Source organism: Pseudoliparis swirei, chromosome 7 (assembly GCF_029220125.1).
Source record: "Pseudoliparis swirei isolate HS2019 ecotype Mariana Trench chromosome 7, NWPU_hadal_v1, whole genome shotgun sequence".
NCBI lineage: Eukaryota > Metazoa > Chordata > Actinopteri > Perciformes > Liparidae > Pseudoliparis > Pseudoliparis swirei.
Genome location: NC_079394.1, coordinates 17276152 through 17299019, shown reverse-complemented (window position 1 = coordinate 17299019; position 22868 = coordinate 17276152). Strand labels below are relative to the sequence as shown.

Below are 22868 nucleotides of genomic sequence, written 5' to 3'. Positions count from 1 at the left end.
TAAAGTTCAAAGTACGTTTGAAGGTATAAAAACAAAACAAAACTGAGTCCGGCATACCGACACACAACATGCTTCTCAACATCCACTCTCTCATGTTTAACGTTTATTTTTTTTAAGCCCTTTATAACGCATGGGTTTAATCAACGTCGTGTTACTGAACTCTCGCGATATGCGCCTGTGGGATTTGCGGGACTTTGGCGCATGCGCATGTCGCTCCAAATCTCACCGCTGTGCCTCAGAATGAATCGGGGGTCGTATTTAAAAGAACAACAACAATAAAAACCGTCTTCTGGAGTTTTTTAATTCGTCCTGTGTCATCTCCGCCACGTTAGCCGCGACCAGAACCGGAAGAGAGGAAAATAGTGGTTGAAAAAAACAACAACGATGTATTTCTTAGTCAACTAGCAAGCTAACCGGCTAGCTAGCTAGCAGACGTCAACAGCAGCTCCAAAATGTACTTTCTCTACACATTCATCGCGTCGTTCTGTGCTTTCTTCATCATGAAATGGATGAAAAAGAGGAGGCATTGCACCGATTTGAAAAGACTCGATGGCAAAACAGTTGTTATTACAGGTAAACTACTTTTTCTTTTTAAAACATGACTTGCTTATTGCTGCAAAAACAATATTAGTAACTTGAGTGTATGTACTCAAGTACTGGACTTCAGGACGATTTTGAGGTTATTGTACTCCGAAATATAGTCAACACGTCACAAATAATGTGTTATTAGATAAGCGGGAACTTAACCTTTTAAAGTTATGAACACAATAATTGCAATTCAACAGTATAATATATACATAATGTGCCATTCTGCATAATGAGTACTTTTAGTATATTCTGGTGCTGATGCTTTTCTACTTTAACCTATAATGGTGAGTGGTGACCTTTTAGTTGTCACAGTGGTATGACTACTTTCTATGTAAGTAAATCATCGTAGTGCACCGACTGTACTGTACACAAGAAGACCAGCGTGGTTATCGGCACGTGCACAACACATGGCGATATTACTATTTTATCCATTTGTTTTTGCAGGTGGTAATTCTGGCATTGGCAAGGAGTCGGCCGTTGCCCTGGCGGCGAGAGGAGCCCGCGTCATACTCGCATGTAGGGACCCCGACAAGGCTGAGAAGGCCGTGAGGGAGATCAAGGTGAGGAGCCGCAGCCTCAACGTCCTTCACATGGAGCTGGATCTCGCCAACCTGCGCTCCGTGGGGGAGTTCTGCAAGAGCTTCCTCCAGAGGGAGAAGAGGCTCGACATCCTGATCAATAATGCAGGTGAGGCCGTTGAAGACACCAACGACACGAAAGATGAGGAAATGTGTTCCTCCGAAGTTGAGTTTGAGTTTTTCCTTGTCCGGTGTCTTCCGATTGTGCTAAAAGCCACACATTTCTGTTTTTCTCCACCTCCCGGGGCGCTTCCTCAGCCATGCCCGGAGTCCTGCAATGGACGGACGACAACTTCAGCATGTGTTTTGGCGTCAACCACCTGGGCCACTTCCTCCTCACCAATCTGCTTCTGCCTCGCCTGAAGGAATGCGCCCCCAGCCGCGTGGTCACCCTCACATGCGCCAGCTACAAATTCCAGAAACTGGACTTCCAGGACCTCAACTACAACCTGCTGCCCTTCTTCACCTACTGCCGCAGCAAGCTGGCCAACATCTACTTCAGTCAGGAGGTGGCCCGCGTCACTGAAGGGAAAGGAGTGACCTCCTACGCCGTCCACCCCGGTGAGAAGCTGTGTGCTGCAGCGGGGTGCACGCTATCCGCCTCCTTTTGTTTTGAAGACATTACAGGACATTTTATGGGACGAGTTCATTCCATTTACTCATATTCACGGATGAGACTCATGACATTCAGCTGTTGCTTAAATCCAAAGCGACTTACATTCAGACACCGTAGACACAGAGAACAATTCAGAGTGAATTCAGGGTCTTGCTCAAGGACACATCGACTAGGGCCGGGATTGAACCGCCAACCCCCTGATCGAAAGACGGACCTGCTGACCACTCACACACAGTCGCCCACTTTATGTTAAGAAATGAGTTAAAGGCCGACTTCTCATTTCAAATGGAGGTCTGTTTTAAGATAAGCGCTAGGTGTGTGTGTGTCTGTGTGTCTGTCTGTCTGTCTGTGTGTGTGTCTGTGTGTGTGTGTGTGTGTGTGTCTGTGTCTCTCTGTGTGTGTCTGTGTGTGTGTGTGTGTGTCTGTCTGTGTGTGTGTCTGTCTGTGTGTGTCTGTGTCTGTGTGTGTGTCTATGTGTGTGTGTGTCTGTGTGGCTGTGTGTGTGTGTGTGTGTATGTGTGTGAGTGTGTCTGTGTGTGTGTGTGTCTGTCTGTGTGTGTGAGTGTGTATGTCTGTGTCTCTGTGTATGTCTGTGTCTCTCTGTGTGTGTCTGTCTGTGTGTGTCCGTGTGTGTCTGTGTCTCTGTCTGTGTGTGTGTCTATGTGTGTGTGTGTCTGTGTGTTTGTCTCTGTCTGTGTGTGTGTGTATGTGTGTGTGTCTGTATGTGTGTGTGTCTGTGTGTTTGTCTCTGTCTGTGTGTGTGTGTATGTGTGTGTGTCTGTATGTGTGTGTGTCTGTATGTGTGTGAGTGTGTCTGTGTGTGTCTGTATGTGTGTGAGTGTGTATGTCTGTGTCTCTGTGTGTGTCTGTGTCTCTCTGTGTGTGTCTGTATGTGTGTGTGTGTGTCTCTCTGTGTGTGTCTCCTGACTCTACTGCCTGTGTCCTCTGCTCCAGGCTTCGTCCAGAGTGAGTGGGTGTGCCACTACTCCGTGCTGCTCCGCCTGCTGCTGCAGGTCCTCATGTGGATGTTCTTCGTGCCGTGTGAGGTCGGCGCTCAGACGGTCGTCTACTGCGCCGTGTCGGACGAAGCTGCGAAACACAACGGGGGTTACTTCGTCGACTGCCGAGCGGCAACTCTGCGTCCTTTCGCCAGAGACGCTGGTGTGGCCAAAAAACTCTGGGAGGCCAGTGAGAGACTGGTGAAACTGGCCTGATGGTGGGAACTGGTGGGGGGGTGGGGGGGGGGGGATTGTTACACTGCGGTGCTTTCGGTGTGAACGTAGCGTTAGCATAATGCTACGTTCAAACCGAAAGCGATGCGATTTGTCGCGTCGCCCAAATCGCGTGAGTTTACTCGCGCGACCATTTGCCGTGTTCACACCAAAAGCATTGTAAAGCTCCACGAGGGGCGGGGCTTATCTCCGTGGCTTGTCTCCTTAAAGACTGTTATCATGTCCTTCATCCACCATGAAGAACTAACCACTAGTGCTGCTTCATACTTGTTGAGGACATCCCACAAACGCCTGAACATCTAACGCCCTCGTGTCTGGGTTCATAACATTAATATATTTATATATATATTTATTTATATATATATAAATATATAGATATATATGTTTATTTATATATAAATATGTATTTATATGATTATATATATGTTTATTTATATATATAAATATGTATTTATTAGTGCTGTGAAAAATAACGCGTTTAACTCAGTTAATTAAATTACAGGTTTAACTAGTTGTTTTTTTTAAACGCATTTAACGCATGCGCAGAATGAGCTTCCAATCCGTCTGTTGTTGGTCGTCTCTAACCAGCAGCATGTCATTCTGTCTCTAGTGTCGCGTTAACACGACTCCGATCTCCGAAAAAAAGTCACTTGCACCCCCCCAATGCAGGGCTCTCAAGTGTCACGCCTTGAGCGTGAGACTCACGCATTTCGGTCTTAACTCACGCACTCCTGCCACACATCGTATTTCTCACGCTGAAAAAAACTCTCGGCTCTTTAATGTTTTAATGCAGGGGTGCTCAATATGTCGATCGCGGTCGCCGCAGAGCTTCGATGCCGGCGCGCGCATCGCTCTGTCGCGCGAGCCGAGAATTGTTGACGGGGGGGGTAGATGAAAATTACAGGGTGACGGGTGGAGATTTCCCCTGTTATAATAGGGGAAACACTGGAGTTGATAAGCGTGTCTTCTTGTCTGATCAATACGCAACTGTGAGGTGCGTGAATGGACCGAGCGGCCAGCTGCTGATCACTCACTCAACGAACAGACGGTGCGCGCGCAGCGCGCAAACAATGTTTTTGGGAGCACCGAAGACCCATTTTGACCCAAGAAAAACCCTGAATGTATATATGGGATTAATCATGATTAATCCACAGAAACCTGTGATTAATCTGATTAAAAATTGTAATCGTTTCACAGCCCTAGTATTTATATAAATGTATATAAATATATATATTTGTATTTATATAAATATGTATTTATATAAATGTATATAAATATATACATATATATAAATATGTATTTATATAAATTTATATATGTTTATATATATATATATATATAAATATATACATGACAACACCCGTGCCTATTTTATTCTCTGAGTGAGGTACTCATTAGAGGTACTAAAGAGCTCCGGTTGCCCGCAAACCGCAATGATAAGTGTCTCCTCCATCTTTTTCTGATTCAACAGCGGTGGGACAGTGATGACGCAACTCAAGAGCTGATTCACTTCAATTCAGTTTATTTGTATAGCCCAATTTCACAAATTACAGATTTGTCTCGGAGTGCTTTACAATCTGTACACATAGACATCCCTGTCCCAAAACCTCACATCAGATCAGGAAAAACTCCCAAATAACCCTTCAGGGTGAAAAAAGGGAAGAAACTTGGCCGAGTTGCGAAATTATCGCCTCAAAGTTGAAATATTTAAACTAGATGCGATACTCGTGCCGCTCAAAACGCCCGAACGCGCCGCCTGGATCAATGTTGCGCAACCACAGCGTCTGTACGTGGACTGCTCACGGGATCTCGTCGAGCCGAAAAATCTTGCCGCTTTCTGTGTGAACGCGGCATTAGAGTTGTTGACGGTCATGTACTTTTTTTTATTTATGTTTGTGTTCTTCATTCACATTTCTGTTGTGTGCAATGCAGATGTAAATATTGTTTTTTAATTGATGTGCTTGTGTAATTTAAGAAGGAAATGGGTTTTTTGCACAAAATAAAAGACTTTACAATGATTTCTGTCTTTGGAGAGCACATCGTCATCGAAGTTGAACGGTGACTTCAGGTTGAAGCACGCCGTTGATGCTGAATAGGCCACGCCCACAACACCACACTCTGGTTTTAGAACAGATAACGTTAGCTAAGTAGTATTTCTTCTATTTTTGGGGGGGAATTGTATTTTTCTTTGTATTTTTTTATTTATTCTGAGCATCTCTTGAGTTTGATCTGTAATTTGAGACGTGTAAAGAAGCATTGATTGTTGGTACTTTCTCAATTCATTGTTCTCAGGTGGCGTCCCGCCCTGAGGGGAACGCCCTCGAGGAAGAACACCCCGACAGGGAGGAGGATGTGTATCTGTGCCTTTAAAGAACTCCAGTGGCCTTCACGAGTTACACTGTTAGCTCAAGTTAGCGACGCTATGTTTGTTTTCTGGGGGGAAATTGAGGTTGTAATATTAGTCAAGGTTCATTTTCATTCTGAAGAGTTATCAGCAGTTGTGTTAAAGTAAGAGAGGGTTTTAGCCAGTGTGCAGAAATAATATCACACATTTAATTCCTTTTTTTGTTGTTTTACTAGTGAGACAAACTGTCTTCTACCAAGAGCCACCGAGAAGGACACACAGCTTCTGCTCGTCTTCACAGAACCAACAAGGGGTAACTATATATATATACTAGGGCTGTCAGCGTTAACGCGTTAATCTATGCGATTAATTTGGCCGCATTAACGCACTAAAATATTTTAACGCAATTAACGCAACTTTGTTTACTTCCGGTGTTCGTTGAAGACACTTTCCGTTTTTAAAACAATTATTTCTCCGCGAAAATAAGGAGCAGAAATCAGTTTAAACTCGTGGATGAATCAGTCGGGTTTCCTCCTGCTCCTCCTTCCTCCCGTCTCCTCCTCTGATACACAGAGGAACAGAGGGGGGGACGTGTCGGGTGACGCGGCGCGGAAAGAACTCGTCACACGAAACCTTCAACGTGATTGGTCAATCCGTTTGTCTGTCAACATTTTGCGAAAAAAACAACCAATGAACACTCAGTAAATCACAAAGGACCTCCCACCTCACAGGTAAGGCTCATTAGCAGCCTTCAGTCAGAGAGCAGAGAACACGGCACAGGACAACTGAGCCTCATTACAGAGCTGAGATTGTTCTGGAATGTTTGATGTATAACACGTGGGTATGTGTCACATGAAAACGCCTTTAAAAGGTGAATCTACATTTTTTTGTAAAATGTATAAAATGAGCCCAGCCTCCAGAGGGTTAACGTGACATATTTGAATGTCAGTCAGTTACCAAGGCCACTGGTTCTGCTGTTCAGTGGTAAAGATGACAGGACCAATGGGGTCTCAATATACTTCTTTTTTTTAACTAATCTGGATGTTTCACTGAAGAAACAATTTATCATCCACAATATTAAATACCTCACTGGCACTGTATAGGTAGGAGCCTCTTTGAAAACACAGCTCTGTGTGGAGTTTTGTCTTTAAAAAGAAAAGAAAAACTTTTAATCGCGATTAATGAATTTCAAAATGTGCGATCAATTAGTTAATTTTTTTTAATCGATTGACAGCCCGAATATATATATATATATATACGGATGATGAACCCAGTCGGGGGACAACGGGTCATCAGATTTGGATCATCATATATTTAAAAAAAATCATATTTCTTCTAATAAAACATAATTTTACTGTTCAGAATGGACCAAACAATAAATGTTAAAGCAATAATTAACCTGTTATTTACGTGTGACTGTTGACATATTTTATATTATGAGTTCTATCTTAACAACAAACGCAGTTTTCTTCCTCATTTTTATTTCTGTCGAAGATTCTGCAGAAGTTGTCTTTATGATGTATATATTTCTACAATGTTGAGTTAAAATAAATAAAAATCGCAAATGTGTAATAAAATGTTAATTACTTTAATATTGTGTTGATTAGTTCTTCACCTAAATGCTGTTTATATGATCAATTAATCTATTAATTCATTATAAATATCAGAATTTAGTTAACAATGCCAAATAAAAGTCCTCAAATTAGAGCAAATGTGTAATTGTTTTTCTTGATAAATGATTTTAACGATTAATAATTGGTCATTTTATCAATAACAACTGACTCACTTTGGTACGTGAATGATAATTTTATTGATAACACCGTAACATGTTCATGACGTCATAGAAACACAAAGAGAACAGAGAACTACAGGAATACCGTTACTACACTGGAGAAACCCACAAGGGCCAAGAGAGACAACCGGAAACCGGAAACAGCCGACTGCAGAGACACGACCGAAAACGGTGGGAAAGAGAGAGAGAGAAAGAGCGAGAGACGCCAACTCCGTGTTGTCAGGGCAACGGAGTCACCGGCTGGAGGAAAAAGATGGCGGCGGAGAGTCAGGGTTTTAATAATTATTATGCATACAATTAATTATACCGGAAGCTTTCGCTTCTCCGCCAGCGATGAGCTCTAAAGACGACTTCTGTGTGTGTGTGCGCGACAGCGCCCCCTGCTGGAGCTCCTCCTCCCTTTGAGCTGACTGTAATCGGACAGTTGGATTTTTAGTGACTTGCAGGCGACGTGAGAAATCATGATCATCAGCAGCATCATCATCAGCAGCATCATCATCATCGGGACACAGTCGTTGAAAAATAGTTATAAGTGCTTATAAAAAGGTGAGATTATAACGGCCTTCAGTATAAAATGACAAAAAGGCTTTTTGAAACACGGCCAGAAGAGCAGAAGGCACACGCTGCTATCAAAGTCCATCGGATCACTTATTTTTGTATCAAATTTATTTATGGGGGGTTAATTTCGGTTTAGCATGAACGCCTTCAAGTGACCTTTGATCTTTTCAGTGTTAGAAGAGGGTCAACTGGGCATTGACGCCATTACCGGGATGAGACGTGAATACAAAAGAGAAGTCTTATTGGTTCATATAAAAAATAATTAAAAATGAGAAAGAGCACGAAGATTAAACTTGTTGGAGCTTCAGTTCACTCAAAATATAAATCCCTAATATGAGGATTAAAGTGATAGATGTCCCCACTGTGGATAGAGAGGTCATGACCTCGGAGGAAGAGGTCGACCGACACGCCGTGAATCTGCAAAGATAATAACGTCAAAAAACAATCCCCCGAATCTTGAGATCTTGCAGATGACAAAAAAAGAGAAGAAAAATAATAATAATACAGAAATTCAAGACACATGCAGGATGCACATTGGGTGTACTGTCCCTTTAAAAATCACAACGGACAGGACTTGCACAAGTGCACGAGCAAAACAACAAACAAATAAAAGAAAGTAAGAGAAAAAAGCACAATAAAACTACTATCCATTAATATAAATAAATAAATAAAGAGTCGAAATAAATAGAAACCTGAGGACTATTCATCAAACCGACTGTGCCTGCCGGTCTCTTTAATATCTTGATCTGACTAATAGGGGCGGGACAAATGTGAAGGCAGCCAATGGTGGACGAGCAAAGTACAGAGGAGTCAAATGAAAACAGGCTTTCAGTGACGCAAAGACCATCGGATTCGTCTCGCTGCCCCACGAGGACACTTACTATCACAAAGAGCTGATAATACATGAAGAATAAAACAGATTAAATCATTATAACACTCTAAAAAGCCCTGGGCCGAAGGCAGGGGACGGACGTGTCCTCCGAAAGAAAGCCTCCCCCTTCCATACAGACGTGTAGAGACACACTGAGAGCAACAGATTCACTCCACACACACACACACACACACACGTGTGTGTGTCCTCAGGGATTCTCTCACTGACTTCATTTGTTTTTTCTATTTTGAATGTAAAAAAACAAATACAAGCGTGCGGCCGGGCTTAAAGCGGGGTTCTCAGCCGTTGCCTAGCAACAACAGCAGCCACCAACAGCGCGTCCTCCATCCCCGAGCACCTTTAAAAAAAAAAAAAACGAAAATAAAAAACGCCACAAGCTGCAGAAAAAAAAAAAACGACCAGAACAAACGCTGTGACCCTCCGATGTCACGTCACATATACCTCTCACTAACAACATATTATATTCTCATCATTAAACTTCATATAAGAAATAGACGTATAGCCCCTTAAAGAAATGTCTTAATGTCTTCTGTGTGCACAATTATACTCCGTCGGAAATAAAATAAGGTATTAAATGATTCCTTTAAATGAAGCACAGGCATGATGTCTTGAAATGGTTGTGTTTCTGGTTACCATAATTTATAAATAATTTCTTATGAATAACTTATTTTGGTATAATGTTAAATATCAACAATAAACATTAAATATATTTATATATATATAAATATGTATATATAAATATATACACAAGTATAAATATGTATATATAAAAATATATTTAAATATGTATATATATAAATAAATATATTTATAAATATGCATTTATAAATAAATATATTAATATATATTAAAATTGTTTCATTGTGATGAGAATTATGGAAACTAGGAAGGAAACATTTTTGTAAATATAAATATATAAATAAATATAAATATATACAAGTATAAATATGTATATATATAAATATATTTAAATATATTAATACAAATATTCATAAATATGCATATATAAATAAATATATATTTAAATAGTTTCATTGTGATGAGAATTATGGAAACTAGGAAGGAAACCTGTTTAAGGGGCAAAAAAAAACCTGACACAAACACACACACACACCTTACTCTCTACATTCACACATTACACCGTCAGACACAAACACCAACAAAATAGAATAGAAGAAAAAACAAAACCCCAAACGAAGCAAAAACCCGTCGGCCATGAGTTGGGGCGCAATGTCATATCTCACATACAAGCAGCACATTACCAAAACAACTGCCAATATCATATCCACCTAGTAACCACGACAACCAAACTAAAACACAGCCGCTACCGGGGGAAAAACATGCTTCCTTAAAAAGATATGTAAAGAACAAAAGTTCATTCAACTCTAGAAACCACTGGCATCAGGAATTTAGAATGATACAAATTACATATACAATTGCAAATGTGTAACAATAATAATAGTAATAATAATAGAGTAATGATAGTAATAATAATAATAATAGTAATAATAATAGAGTAATGATAATATATTTGACTTAAAACTTTACATACTGTATTTCCAGTGCAGTGTTTATGTCACACAAGTGTTGATTCACAGGAGGACAAGAGGGTTGGTGTCACAAAAGCTGTGGGGAGGGAAGGGAGGAAGTAAGGAAGGAAGGAAGGAAGAAAGAAAGAATCACACCCGATTGCCAAAAACAACCCCAAACCCCTCACAGGGTGAAGAAGAGGAAGGACGCCGGGCCGGTGGTTTGATGGCCGTCAGAAGATGTGGTGGGGCAGGTGACAGACAGTGGTAGTAAAGGAAGAGGTGCATTCTGGCAGTTGAGCCGATCATCCAGTGTCTGTTGTTGAAGAGCCTGTTTCCCAAACAACCCTGGACATGTTCTTTGAACCCCTCCTCCTCCTCCTCCTCCTCCTCCTCAGCAGAGCACTCCTGACAGTCAGTTACAGCATTCGACCCTGAGAAGAAAAACAAAAGTGACAAGACATATATCTGGGAATTTTCTGAACGGTAGTTAAGTGAAGTAGAACAGAGAGGTAACAGTGAGGTAACAGAGAGGTAACAGTGATGTAACAGTGAGGTAACAGAGAGGTAACAGAGAGGTAACTGGGGTAATAATGAGATAAAAGTTAGGTAATAGAGAGGTAACAGTGGGGTAATGGTGGGGTAATAATAAGGCAGCATTGGGGTAATAATGAGGTAACTGTGGTGTAATAATGAGAGGCCAGGTCGTCCGTACCTCACTGGAGCGGCGTGGCCGGTGCGCCCGAGCAGTGGAAGTGGATGTTCTGCCACTTGCCGTCTCTGCGATGCCAGACGCGCGTCTCCTCCGATTGGCTGGACCGCGGCCGACCCTCGACGTCCACAAACTGAGTCAGGCGAATGTAGGCGACGCAGGCGGCGTCCTCGCCGATCAGGTGGACGTGGGGGTTGAGGATGGTAGTGTGGATGGGCTTGATGTTCTTGGCCAAAACTGAAAAGGGGGGTGGGAGAGGGGGGGGGAATGAGCAGGATGACACAAACTAGCCGCACACACCAGTCATCACTGTCTCTGTGGAGCTTCAGCTAGCAGCCTCTACTTCTGTGGACAGGACGTAGAGGACAGATGTGCAGCGGCTAAATACAAGATGGCCGAGCACATTTCAGATTTTTTTTCCCGCGGTTTAGACAAATCAGACGTGCAAGTTTACACTAAAGATAAAAAGATTCGAAAAAATTTGAAACAGTACGAAACAAAATCAGGAAACAAACTTTTTGAAATGTTTTATTATTAAACTATATTTTAAAGCAAGAATGCAAGAAGTGATTTAAAAAAAAAAAACTCTTACAGTTCTCGAAGTAGAACCGGTGGAAGTCCATCCCCTCCACCAGGTTGCCGAGCGCCTCCGGCTCAAAGGAGGTCAGTCCGGGGTCGCAGATCTTCCTGAAGCGGGGGGGGGGGGGGGGGGGGGACGGGACATAAGAGACACACGTTATCAAACTGTGAACATCTGAACTCGAACCACACGGCAAAAAAATACATTTTAAACAACGCAGACTCACGCGTAAGCCTCAAAATCTCCGTTGTTGATCGCCTCTATCAGCTGCTCGGTGATCTTGATAATTTCCTGTTTGCGCACTGCGAGAGGACAGAAGATAAATCAGAAGCCACCGGAGCAGTTCGGGGTCGTGCGGAGTGCGTATCGAGGGTTTGTATCATTTTAGTTGTCGTGCAACACGAGCCAGTTGGAACCCCTGTACGACAAATCTTTACGACACATTTTTTATAATTCTTTGCGACAAATCTGTATGAAAATTCTGTACGACAAATCTGTATGATAAATCTGTACAACAAATCTTTTATAATTCTTTGCGACAAATTTGTACGAAAAATCTGTTTGATAAATCTTTAAGACAAATATTTTCGACAAATATTTTATAATTCTTTGCGACAAATCTGTACAAATAATCTGTATGATAAATCTTTACGACAAATCTGTACAACAAATCTTTTATAATTCTTTACGACAAATCTGTATTAAAAATGTGGGGAAAATCTGGACGACAAATCTGCACAACAAATCTGTATGACAAATCTGTACGACAAATCTGTATATATCTTAACGAAAAATCAGTACGAAAAATATGTTCGACAAATCTGTATAAATCTTTACGACAAATCTGTATAAATCTATAGGTCAAATCCGTACGACAAATCTGTACAACAAATCTGTACGACAAATCTTTACGAGGCATCTGTACGACGAATCTTCATAATTCTTCACGACAAATCTTTATATTTCTTTACGACAAATCTGTGAGACAAATCTGTACGGCAAATCTGTCCGACAAATCTTTATAATTCTTTACGACAAATCTGTACGACAACTCTGTACGACGAATCTTTATAATTCTTTACGACAAAACTGTACGACAAATCTTTATGAAAAATCGGTCTAAATCTGTACGACAAATCTGTATGACAAATCTGTATAAATCTGTATGACAAATCTTTATATTTCTGTACGACAAATCATAAGACAAATCTGTACAACAAATCTTTATATTTCTTTACGACAAATGTGTACGAAAAATCTGTATAAATCTGTATGACAAATCTTTATAATTCTTTATGACGAATCTGAACGAAAAATCTGTATAAATCTGTATGACAAATCTGTATAAATCTGTATGACAAATCTTTATATTTCTGTACGACAAATCTGTACAACAAATCTTTATATTTCTTTATGACAAATCTGTATGCCAAATCTGTGAGACAAATCTGTACGGCAAATCTGTATGATAAATCTTTATGACAAATCTGTACGACGAATCTGTACGACAACTCTGTACGACGAATCTTTATCATTCTTTACGACAAATCTTTATAATTCTTTAAGACAAATCTCTATGACAAATTTGTGGAGATGCAAGTTAAGTCACTCTTGAGTTAGTTGGAAAATACATTCCCCCCAAAAAATTGACACACACACACACACTCATATCCATATATCACCGCAAACAAAAGTAACCGAGCAATGCAGAGGCCAGACTGAAGAGGAGGTTAATTATGCTAATTTATGCATAGAGGGGGGGGGGGGGGGCGTGCATGCTCTGTACTCACTCTGGGAGGAGGACGGGGAAGGGCTGGAGCGGGAGTGAGGGGGAGGTGGGGATGTGGTGTGTGCAGGTGGAGGGGCGGGCCTGGCGCTCGGTACCGGTGGCGGCGGTGCGGTGTCACCCTCGGGTGCGGGGCCCGCCGGCACCGGCACCCTGCGGATGCTACTCACCAGGTCGGTGAGCCGGGACACTAAGCACCGCCGCCACCGTCCAGGCAAGGTGGAGGTGGTGGAGGAGGATGTGGAGGTGGTGGAGGAATGCAAAAGAAGAGGTAGAATATGAATAAAGGAATGAAGAGCTAAGGAAATCCCTTTAGGAATTTGTATATTTGTGGTCACAAGAACGATAAAGCATGGACATAGCACCCCCCCTTTCTTCTTTTGCATTAAGTTATTACTTAAGGTTTTTTAAATGACAAAAAAACTGAATTTAAATTATGAAAATATTACATGTGACTATTAAACCTGCTCATCTCCTCTGGTCTGAAATGTGTATAAAACCTGAATCTCTTGTTTTTACAGACATTACTCAATAAGTTTGGTTTTCTAACCGTTAGAAACATTTCTGTCTTTAGAAAACTCCTAAATGGATTTCTTAAGATGCCAAATTAAGATCTTGGACTCTTCTTTCTCCCTTTGCTTCTACTTACTCTGCATGGGGACAACAGGTGTGTGAGGAGGGGAGGGGGCGGGCGGGGTGCTGGACCTCCCTTCCCCGTCGGACGTGGGCCCCGAGCCCCGACGCACGGAGCCCAGCAGGTCAGCGAACTTAATGGCGGCTGAGGTCAGGAGGGAGGATGTTACATAAAAAAACAAAAATCCATGCTCGGGCAATGTCCGCGAGACGGAGAGGCGGCAACCTTTCTGGGTTGTGGAAAAAGGGAAGTGAATGCGGAAGTGCCTTTTTAACGTGCATTATCTCTACTGGCCAGCAGGGGGGAGTCCTGTGGTTGCAAAAAATTAGTTTTTACGGAAGTGTACGAGAAAACGACTCGAGACTCGTCAACGTGAGTTTATGGTCTCCATTAAAGGGCCATAAACAGACCATAAACGGACCATAAGTGGACCATAAACGGACCCTAAACAGACCATAAGCTGACCGTAAACGGACCGTAAACAGACCATAAACGGACTATAAACAGACCATAAACGGACCATAAAGTGGAGTGTGGTCACCACTGGGCCGACACACCTGGCGTGGATCAAAGGGGGCTTTTTAAATGTTCATTTCTTTTTTTTGACAGTGGTTATTATGGGATGTTTTCTGCTGTCTGAGAGCGAGGCGTCCAGCTAGAGACTAACAGGGAATGAGACAAAAGTCGGGGGACTCGAGGGATCCGGATGCTCCCCAAACGAACACTTTAAATACATCACACAAGGATTTAGTCGAGGGGGAGAGTGTGTGTATGTGTGTGTGTGTGTGTGTGTGTGTGTTTGTTTGTTTGTGTGAGTGTCGCGGGCTGCAAGTGGCGGGCCATGCTGACTTACAGAACACCGCCGGTGAGGAGCCCTGGGCGCTGTCGGGTTGGGAGTTTGTGCCGGACTGCGCCTTAAGCAAGCTGCTGTCTAAGCTCTTTCCTGATGACATGCGCGCACACACGCACACAACCAAACGCACAGAAAAAACACAACGGAAATGGTCACAGTGGTGAGATGATGACATGGTGGTGGGGAGGGGAGGTGGGAGGGGGTTAATCACAGCTACTTTTCAGCCACCAGAGAGCAGATCAATATTCCTCGTCACATCCTGTGATTGACTCCATTCAAAGACGTTGAGTCTTGATGGACGAGCTCCACTAACACAGTCGACCCGAAGAGGAAGTCAGAAAGGAGGAAGAGGAGTAACGACGTCACTTGATTGACAGCTGATCCTCCTGCATCAGAACGCTCCCCCAAAGACAGGAGGATGACTTCCTGCTCCTCACTATGAGGAGCGGCGCGGGTCACGCAGCAGGTGTGTGTTGGATGCTCAGGTGTCGGGTTACTGAACCTTCACTGACCCCACGAAGATCCCACAGAAAAGGCCCGACGGAGACGCCACCCAACCCCGCCCCCCACACACACACACACACACACTGCACTCACCCGGCTCTCGTGGCTCTCCTCCGGGTGGGGGACCCGCTTTGCTCGGATCTTTTAAAAGAAGACTGACTGTCCTCCGGCGGCGCTCGCAGAGCGGTGTGTGTTTTAACGCCTCTCCGTCTCAGTTTCATGCCACTGGGGGGTTAAATTTAGACTACCCCTGGGTGCCCTTGCCCTCTCTCCTGCCAGGGGGGCGGGGCTAGTGGGGCACAGAGAAATTACAGCACCGGCCTCGGAGGGGGGGAGGGTTTTGATTTGTTTTAGGTGACGCCGTCATGCTCCTTTGGGATAACCTGCTCCCATAGAGCGGTATAGTTTTAATAATTCATTTTAAATGAGCTAAAACTTTAATTAAGGCTTATTTCACGTTAGCTGCCATAGAATTACTTGATTTAGCGTAAAAGCATTTTAATTAATTTTTTAAAACCATATCGCCGAGCCGTACGTCAGATTAGCAAATCTCTTATTTAATAATAATAGTAATAATAATAATAATGCATTAAATGGATAAAGCGCTTTTAAAGGTACTCAAAGACACAAAACATACAAAATATATACATTAAAAATAAATAAAAATCCCGCCCCCGCATCTAACATTATTGGATTCAATTGATCCCCGACACTGTCGCCAGATCCTGAGGTCTCACTCTGGGCCTTGGTATGAGAAATATGAGAAAAATCTATCTTTTTAATTTCCTAATTTCTACACATGAAATAAAATAAAATAAATAATATATATATATATATATATACTGCATAAAAGTTTAAGGGAACTCGCAGTTTGACCCCGCAGCTCAGCAGCCTCCATCAGCAGCCTCCATGTTGAAAGCCGTTTGGAGGCAATCAATCAATCAATCAATCAATCAGTAGATAATTCCTGAATTTGCTATTGTTAAAACAAGAGCATCTGCTTTTAAAATACCAGTTTTAAAATACCAGTACAACAATAAATAAACAAATAAACACGTTATTGTGGTTGAATACGGCTTGATAACCGTTGCACTCTTTCCATAAATAAGCACACACACACACACACACACACACGCACACACCTCTATTTTTAAAAAGCCAGCAGAAGGAAGCAGTACATTCAGGCTCCACCAGGGGGCAGTATGAGGTCAATTATCAGCCGGATGACAAAACCTTGATACACAATCCATATCTCACGTGATGTGTACATATGATTATTATCTTTAAAACTAAGAAATATATCTCTTCTTTTCAGTGATCACGCTGTAACTGAATCTTTAAAAAAACAAAAAAACAATTTAGCCAATTATTTCTTCTACGTTAGCTTTCTTCTCTGGTCACGGATCCTGTTGATGGCGTTGACACCTCTCAAAGAAGCACCAAAGACCCTGTGACAAGCCACCGGGAGCCACAGAGGGCACCCATCAGCACCCTGAAGGCTCGCCATCCAACAAACAGGAAGCTCATGCAAAGCAGAGCTCCAGTCAGCGGGCCTTTTAATGTATTAAAATTTCCAAATGGATTGACGGTGCATTTCACTGAAATTTATGGAAGCCCGTTTCCGTAAGTAGGATCCTGTAAGTCATAATAATGAGAAATTATCTCATTATTATGAGATAGTAAGTCGAAATTACTCTCTACATTCTCTGTTGTTTAATGAAGTCTCTACATAGGTGTATAGAGGCCCATCTCCAGTGTTCTGATGGTACATTGTGTTATCGCCTTAGAAGACGAACGGAGGGAAAACCCTAAAACCCCTTTTTATGTGAGCGCAGCTGAAAACAGTTATGTTGGTGAAGCTATAAAACTGGCCTTCCTTTGAGCCACAAGAAGAACAACATTAATATTTACTATAAACATCATTATTTATAACCTCCTCAATGTCTTGACTATATTTTATGTTCATTTTATATACATTTGATAAATAAGAGTGAGAGTTTTCATGGAAAACACCAACTTGTCTGGGTGACCCCAAACTTCTGAACGTGGTGTACATCATTGGGGTCATAAAGTCACGTGACCTTCAGCCAACGGTTCAGAAGCATTTGGACTTTAGTCCGAGCTGTGACATGTTGGCGTTCCCTCTTTACCTTTCACGTCCTCGTCCTCCACGGTGGTGTTGCTGCTGTCTGAGGACTCCTGCACATCGAAGACAGTCAAATACATCAAAGACACATTAATGCAGATGCTACTCATAGAAACAGGTTATTTGGGGAATTTAAAGATATAAAGTCAAACCCAGGAGCTCATTAGTCCACCGGGTCAACATATTTGACTTGACTATTGACCTAAAAAACTCTTTGTCTGTCTGCAGGTTTCATCCACATGACCAATGAACAGGGTTCATACACATGACCAATGAACAGGGTTCATACACATGACCAATGAACAGGGTTCATCCACATGGTGACCAATGAACAGGGTTCATACACATGACCAATGAACAGGGTTCATACACATGGTGAACAATGAACAGGGTTCATCTACATGGTGACCAATGAACAGGGTTCATACACATGACCAATGAACAGGGTTCATCCACATGGTGACCAATGAACAGGGTTCATACACATGACCAATGAACAGGGTTCATACACATGGTGAACAATGAACAGGGTTCATCTACATGGTGACCAATGAACAGGGTTCATACACATGACCAATGAACAGGGTTCATACACATGGTGAACAATGAACAGGGTTCATCTACATGGTGACCAATGAACAGGGTTCATACACATGACCAATGAACAGGGTTCATCCACATGGTGACCAATGAACAGGATGCATCCACATGGTGAACAATGAACAGGGTTCATCCACATGACCAATGAACAGGGTTCATCCACATGACCAATGAACAGGGTTCATACACATGGTGACCAATGAACAGGGTTCATACACATGACCAATGAACAGGGTTCATACACATGACCAATGAACAGGGTTCATACACATGGTGACCAATGAACAGGGTTCATACACATGACCAATGAACAGGTTTTTTTTCTTTTCTCAAGGATTTTTCCAGGCTTGGAAATAACCATTTTTAAATTCCAGGACTTTTCCACAAAACTACTTTCAGAAGGAACATATCTTCACACACACACACACACACACACACACACACACACACACACACACACACACACACACACACACACACACACACACACACACACACACACACACACACACACACACACACACACACACACACACAGTCTACACAGATGGATGACGAAAAGAAGGATTAAAGGGCAGGAGAGGAAGAGGAGGAAGTAGTGGAGGAGGAGGAGGAGGAAGAGGAGGAAAAGGAGGGCAAAGAGGACATAGAGTAGGTCAGGACTGGAGAACGATACACGTGTACCTTCGTCCTGTCCACTGGATTATGGATGACGGTTGTCTGAGGTTCCTGGAGGAAGAGGAGGAGCAGGAGAAGGAGGAGGAAGATGGAGTAAATGAGAGAAAGAAAGGGGGAAAGAGAAGAAAAACAAAGATTGCGGCATAAAAACAGATGAAGTGTTAAAGAACAAAGACGGTGATATTGATGTGATAAATAAACCTCTCTTTAAATAAACCCCTCTTAAAATGAATCCTTCTCAAACCTCAGATTGGGAAGTGACACCCTTTACGGTGACTAATCACCAGCTCTCCCCCCCCCCCCCCTCCGTGATGGCAGCGTTGCCGCGACAACCGTCACCCAGGGCAACAGGCACCGGTGGCTACTCGGAAGTTGACAATGGAGTGAGAACAAAGTACCCGTGTGTGTTTGTGTGTGTATGTGTATTTCTGTGTGTATATGTATGTGTGTATAAGTGTGTGTGTATATGAGTGTGTATGAGTGTTTATGTGTGTGTGTGTGTGTGTGTACATGTGTGTGTGAGTGTAAATGAACAGATTCCCTCAATAAAAGTGATTGTTTGTGAAGGCGTCGGTGATGATGGGGGTATTGGGGGGGGGGGGGGGGGGGACAGGAGATAAATACCAGAGCAGGTGAGTGGGTGTGTCCCTTGGGGCTGGTGACTGTGCTGTTTTTGGTGCAGTTTGTCTGAGGCTGTGCAGGAAAGGAAAGGAGATACAACAAAGAGTGTTATCAACAGCAACAAGTGTGTGTGCGTGTGACATGTTCTCAGGTGTAAAAGGAACATAACGGGAGAAAAAGAGGTTAAGAAGGTCGGAAAATTATCAAAATGCAATAAAGGGTTAATGGAGTCAAAACCCCGCCCTCAAATGAAGACTGGCCAATCAGAGCGTTAGGGTCCCAAAACGATCACATTCTATACATTTTTTTGGGGCTAGTTTTGAGGATTCCGACGAATAAACGAAATCTTCCGTTTCTCTCTCAAATAACTTCTTTAAAAAACAAAAACAAATGTTTTTAATTATATTTATGCAACGGATGTAGTTAGTGACGGTCTGACAGCTTGAGGGAGCAGGATTATTATTATTTTAAATTAAACTAACCTCTTCACCTCTAGACACTGAACTATACTACTGAACTATAGATGTACTCTTTAAGTTTTAGGATTTAAGGCGCTGGTGGGAACCAATCATTCCCGGTGATGTCACGAGGTGGGCGGGGCCACACGGCCTGACATCACCAGTGACTTCAGTGATCAATGACCTCTAACGAGGCACATCAGTGATCAATAACCACTAACGAGCCACATCCGTGATCACTAACCTCTAACGAGCCACATCCGTGATCAATAACCTCTAACGAGCCACACTGATCAATAACCTAATGAGCCACATCAGTGATCAATAACCTCTAATGAGCCGCATCAGTGATCAATAACCTAACGAGCCACATCAGTGATCAATAACCTCTAACGAGCCATATCAGTGATCAATAACCTCTAACGAGCCACATCAGTGATCAATAACCTCTAACGAGCCACATCAGTGATCAATAACCTCTAACGAGCCACACTGATCAATAACCTAACGAGCCACATCAGTGATCAATAACCTCTAACGAGCCACAGTGATCAATAACCTAACGAGCCACATCAGTGATCAATAACCTCTAATGAGCCACACTGATCAATAACCTAACGAGCCACATCAGTGATCAATAACCTCTAACGAGCCACAGTGATCAATAACCTCTAACGAGCCGCATCATTGATCGATAACCTAACGAGCCACATCAGTGATCAATAACCTCTAACGAGCCAAATCAGTGATCAATAATCTCTAACGAGCCACATCAGTGATCAATAACCTCTAACGAGCCACATTGATCAATAACCTCTAACGAGCCGCATCATTGATCGATAACCTAACGAGCCACATCAGTGATCAATAACCTCTAACGAGCCACAGTGATCAATAACCTAACGAGCCACATCAGTGATCAATAACCTCTAACGAGCCACACTGATCAATAACCACCTCTAACGAGCCGCATTGATCAACCTAACGAGCCACATCAGTGATCAATAACCTCTAACGAGCCACAGTGATCAATACCTAACGAGCCACATCAGTGATCAATAACCTCTAACAAGCCACATCAGTGATCAATAACCTAACGAGCCATATCAGTGATCAATAACCTCTAACGAGCCACATCAGTGATCAATAACCTAACGAGCCACATCAGTGATCAATAACCTCTAACGAGCCAAATCAGTGATCAATAACCTAACGAGCCACATCAGTGATCAATAACCTCTAACGAGCCAAATCAGTGATCAATAACCTAATGAGCCACATTAGTGATCAATAACCATAAAGAGCCACATCAGTGATCAATAACGCCACATCAGTGATCAATAACCTAAAGAGCCACATCAGTGATCAATAACCTCTAAAGAGCCACATCAGTGATCAATAACCTATAAAGAGCCACAGTGATCAATAACCTAACAAGCCACATCAGTGATCAATAACCTCTAACGAGCCACATGATCGATAACCTAACGAGCCACATCAGTGATCAATAACCTCTAACGAGCCACATCAGTGATCAATAACCTCTAACGAGCCACATCAGTGATCAATAACCTAACGAGCCACATCAGTGATCAATAACCTCTAACGAGCCACAGTGATCAATAACCTAACGAGCCACATCAGTGATCAATAACCTCTAACGAGCCACAGTGATCAATAACCTCTAACGAGCCCATCATTGATCGATAACCTAACGAGCCACATCAGTGATCAATAACCTCTAACGAGCCAAATCAGTGATCAATAACCTAACGAGCCACATTAGTGATCTATAACCTCTAACGAGCCACATCAGTGATCAATAACCTCTAACGAGCCACACTGATCAATAACCTAACGAGCCACATCAGTGATCAATAACCTCTAATGAGCCACACTGATCAATAACCTAACGAGCCACATCAGTGATCAATAACCTCTAACGAGCCACAGTGATCAATAACCTCTAACGAGCCGCATCATTGATCGATAACCTAACGAGCCACATCAGTGATCAATAACCTCTAACGAGCCAAATCAGTGATCAATAATCTCTAACGAGCCACATCAGTGATCAATAACCTCTAACGAGCCACAGTGATCAATAACCTCTAACGAGCCGCATCATTGATCGATAACCTAACGAGCCACATCAGTGATCAATAACCTCTAACGAGCCACAGTGATCAATAACCTAACGAGCCACATCAGTGATCAATAACCTCTAACGAGCCACACTGATCAATAACCTCTAACGAGCCGCATCATTGATCGATAACCTAACGAGCCACATCAGTGATCAATAACCTCTAACGAGCCACAGTGATCAATAACCTAACGAGCCACATCAGTGATCAATAACCTCTAACGAGCCACACTGATCAATAACCTAACGAGCCACATCAGTGATCAATAACCTCTAACGAGCCACAGTGATCAATAACCTCTAACGAGCCGCATCATTGATCGATAACCTAACGAGCCACATCAGTGATCAATAACCTCTAACGAGCCAAATCAGTGATCAATAACCTAACGAGCCACATTAGTGATCTATAACCTCTAACGAGCCACATCAGTGATCAATAACCTCTAACGAGCCACATCAGTGATCAATAACCTATAAAGAGCCACATCAGTGATCAATAACCTCTAAATAGCCACATCAGTGATCAATAACCTCTAAAGAGCCACATCAGTGATCAATAACCTATAAAGAGCCACATCAGTGATCAATAACCTATAAAGAACCACATCAGTGATCAATAACCTCTAACAAGCCACATCAGTGATCAATAACCTCTAACGAGCCACACTGATCAATAACCTAACGAGCCATATCAGTGATCAATAACCTCTAACGAGCCGCATCAGTGATCAATAACCTAACGAGCCACATCAGTGATCAATAACCTCTAACGAGCCATATCAGTGATCAATAACCTCTAACGAGCCACATCAGTGATCAATAACCTCTAACGAGCCACAGTGATCAATAACCTAACGAGCCACATCAGTGATCAATAACCTCTAACGAGCCGCATCATTGATCGATAACCTAACGAGCCACATCAGTGATCAATAACCTCTAACGAGCCAAATCAGTGATCAATAACCTAACGAGCCACATTAGTGATCTATAACCTCTAACGAGCCATATCAGTGAT

The 22868-nt window shown here is 42.5% G+C and overlaps 2 protein-coding genes across 11 annotated transcripts in view; one reads left to right on the top strand and one right to left on the bottom strand.

The window, feature by feature from the left end:
- The first annotated feature begins 240 nt into the window (after positions 1-240).
- si:dkey-174n20.1 (uncharacterized protein LOC796174 homolog) lies at positions 241-8192 on the top strand. Its single transcript, XM_056419980.1, has 4 exons — positions 241-573; positions 1033-1275; positions 1425-1727; positions 2737-8192. The coding sequence occupies exons 1-4, from the start codon at positions 453-455 to the stop codon at positions 2994-2996; spliced, it is 927 nt and encodes a 308-aa protein (XP_056275955.1). The 5' UTR covers positions 241-452; the 3' UTR covers positions 2997-8192.
- Positions 8193-8405: 213 nt separating this feature from the next.
- Positions 8406-22868, bottom strand: part of camk2b1 (calcium/calmodulin-dependent protein kinase (CaM kinase) II beta 1) — a 57645-nt gene continuing 43182 nt past the window's right edge. For 3 of the 10 annotated variants that reach the window (XM_056419971.1, XM_056419969.1, XM_056419970.1), the window contains 10 exons: positions 19247-19315; positions 18629-18673; positions 17349-17397; positions 14695-14784; positions 13857-13985; positions 13212-13397; positions 11648-11723; positions 11434-11528; positions 10845-11078; positions 8406-10563 (listed from right to left, as the gene is read on the bottom strand). In XM_056419971.1, the coding sequence (XP_056275946.1) occupies positions 10846-11078; positions 11434-11528; positions 11648-11723; positions 13212-13397; positions 13857-13985; positions 14695-14784; positions 17349-17397; positions 18629-18673; positions 19247-19315 (972 nt within the window). In that variant the 3' untranslated portion in view covers positions 8406-10563; position 10845. The remainder of the gene's footprint in view (positions 10564-10844; positions 11079-11433; positions 11529-11647; positions 11724-13211; positions 13398-13856; positions 13986-14694; positions 14785-17348; positions 17398-18628; positions 18674-19246; positions 19316-22868) is intronic. The other 7 variants (XM_056419975.1, XM_056419976.1, XM_056419977.1 and 4 more) reach the window with 5 other exon arrangements.

Bases quoted from the DNA above. Each gene is read 5' to 3' on its own strand.
- si:dkey-174n20.1 (XM_056419980.1), top strand. From the start codon at position 453: ATGTACTTTCTCTACACATTCATCGCGTCGTTCTGTGCTTTCTTCATC. The intron at 574-1,032 runs GTAAACTACTTT...TTGTTTTTGCAG, and splicing joins CAAAACAGTTGTTATTACAG to GTGGTAATTCTGGCATTGGC. The intron at 1,728-2,736 runs GTGAGAAGCTGT...CCTCTGCTCCAG, and splicing joins CTCCTACGCCGTCCACCCCG to GCTTCGTCCAGAGTGAGTGG.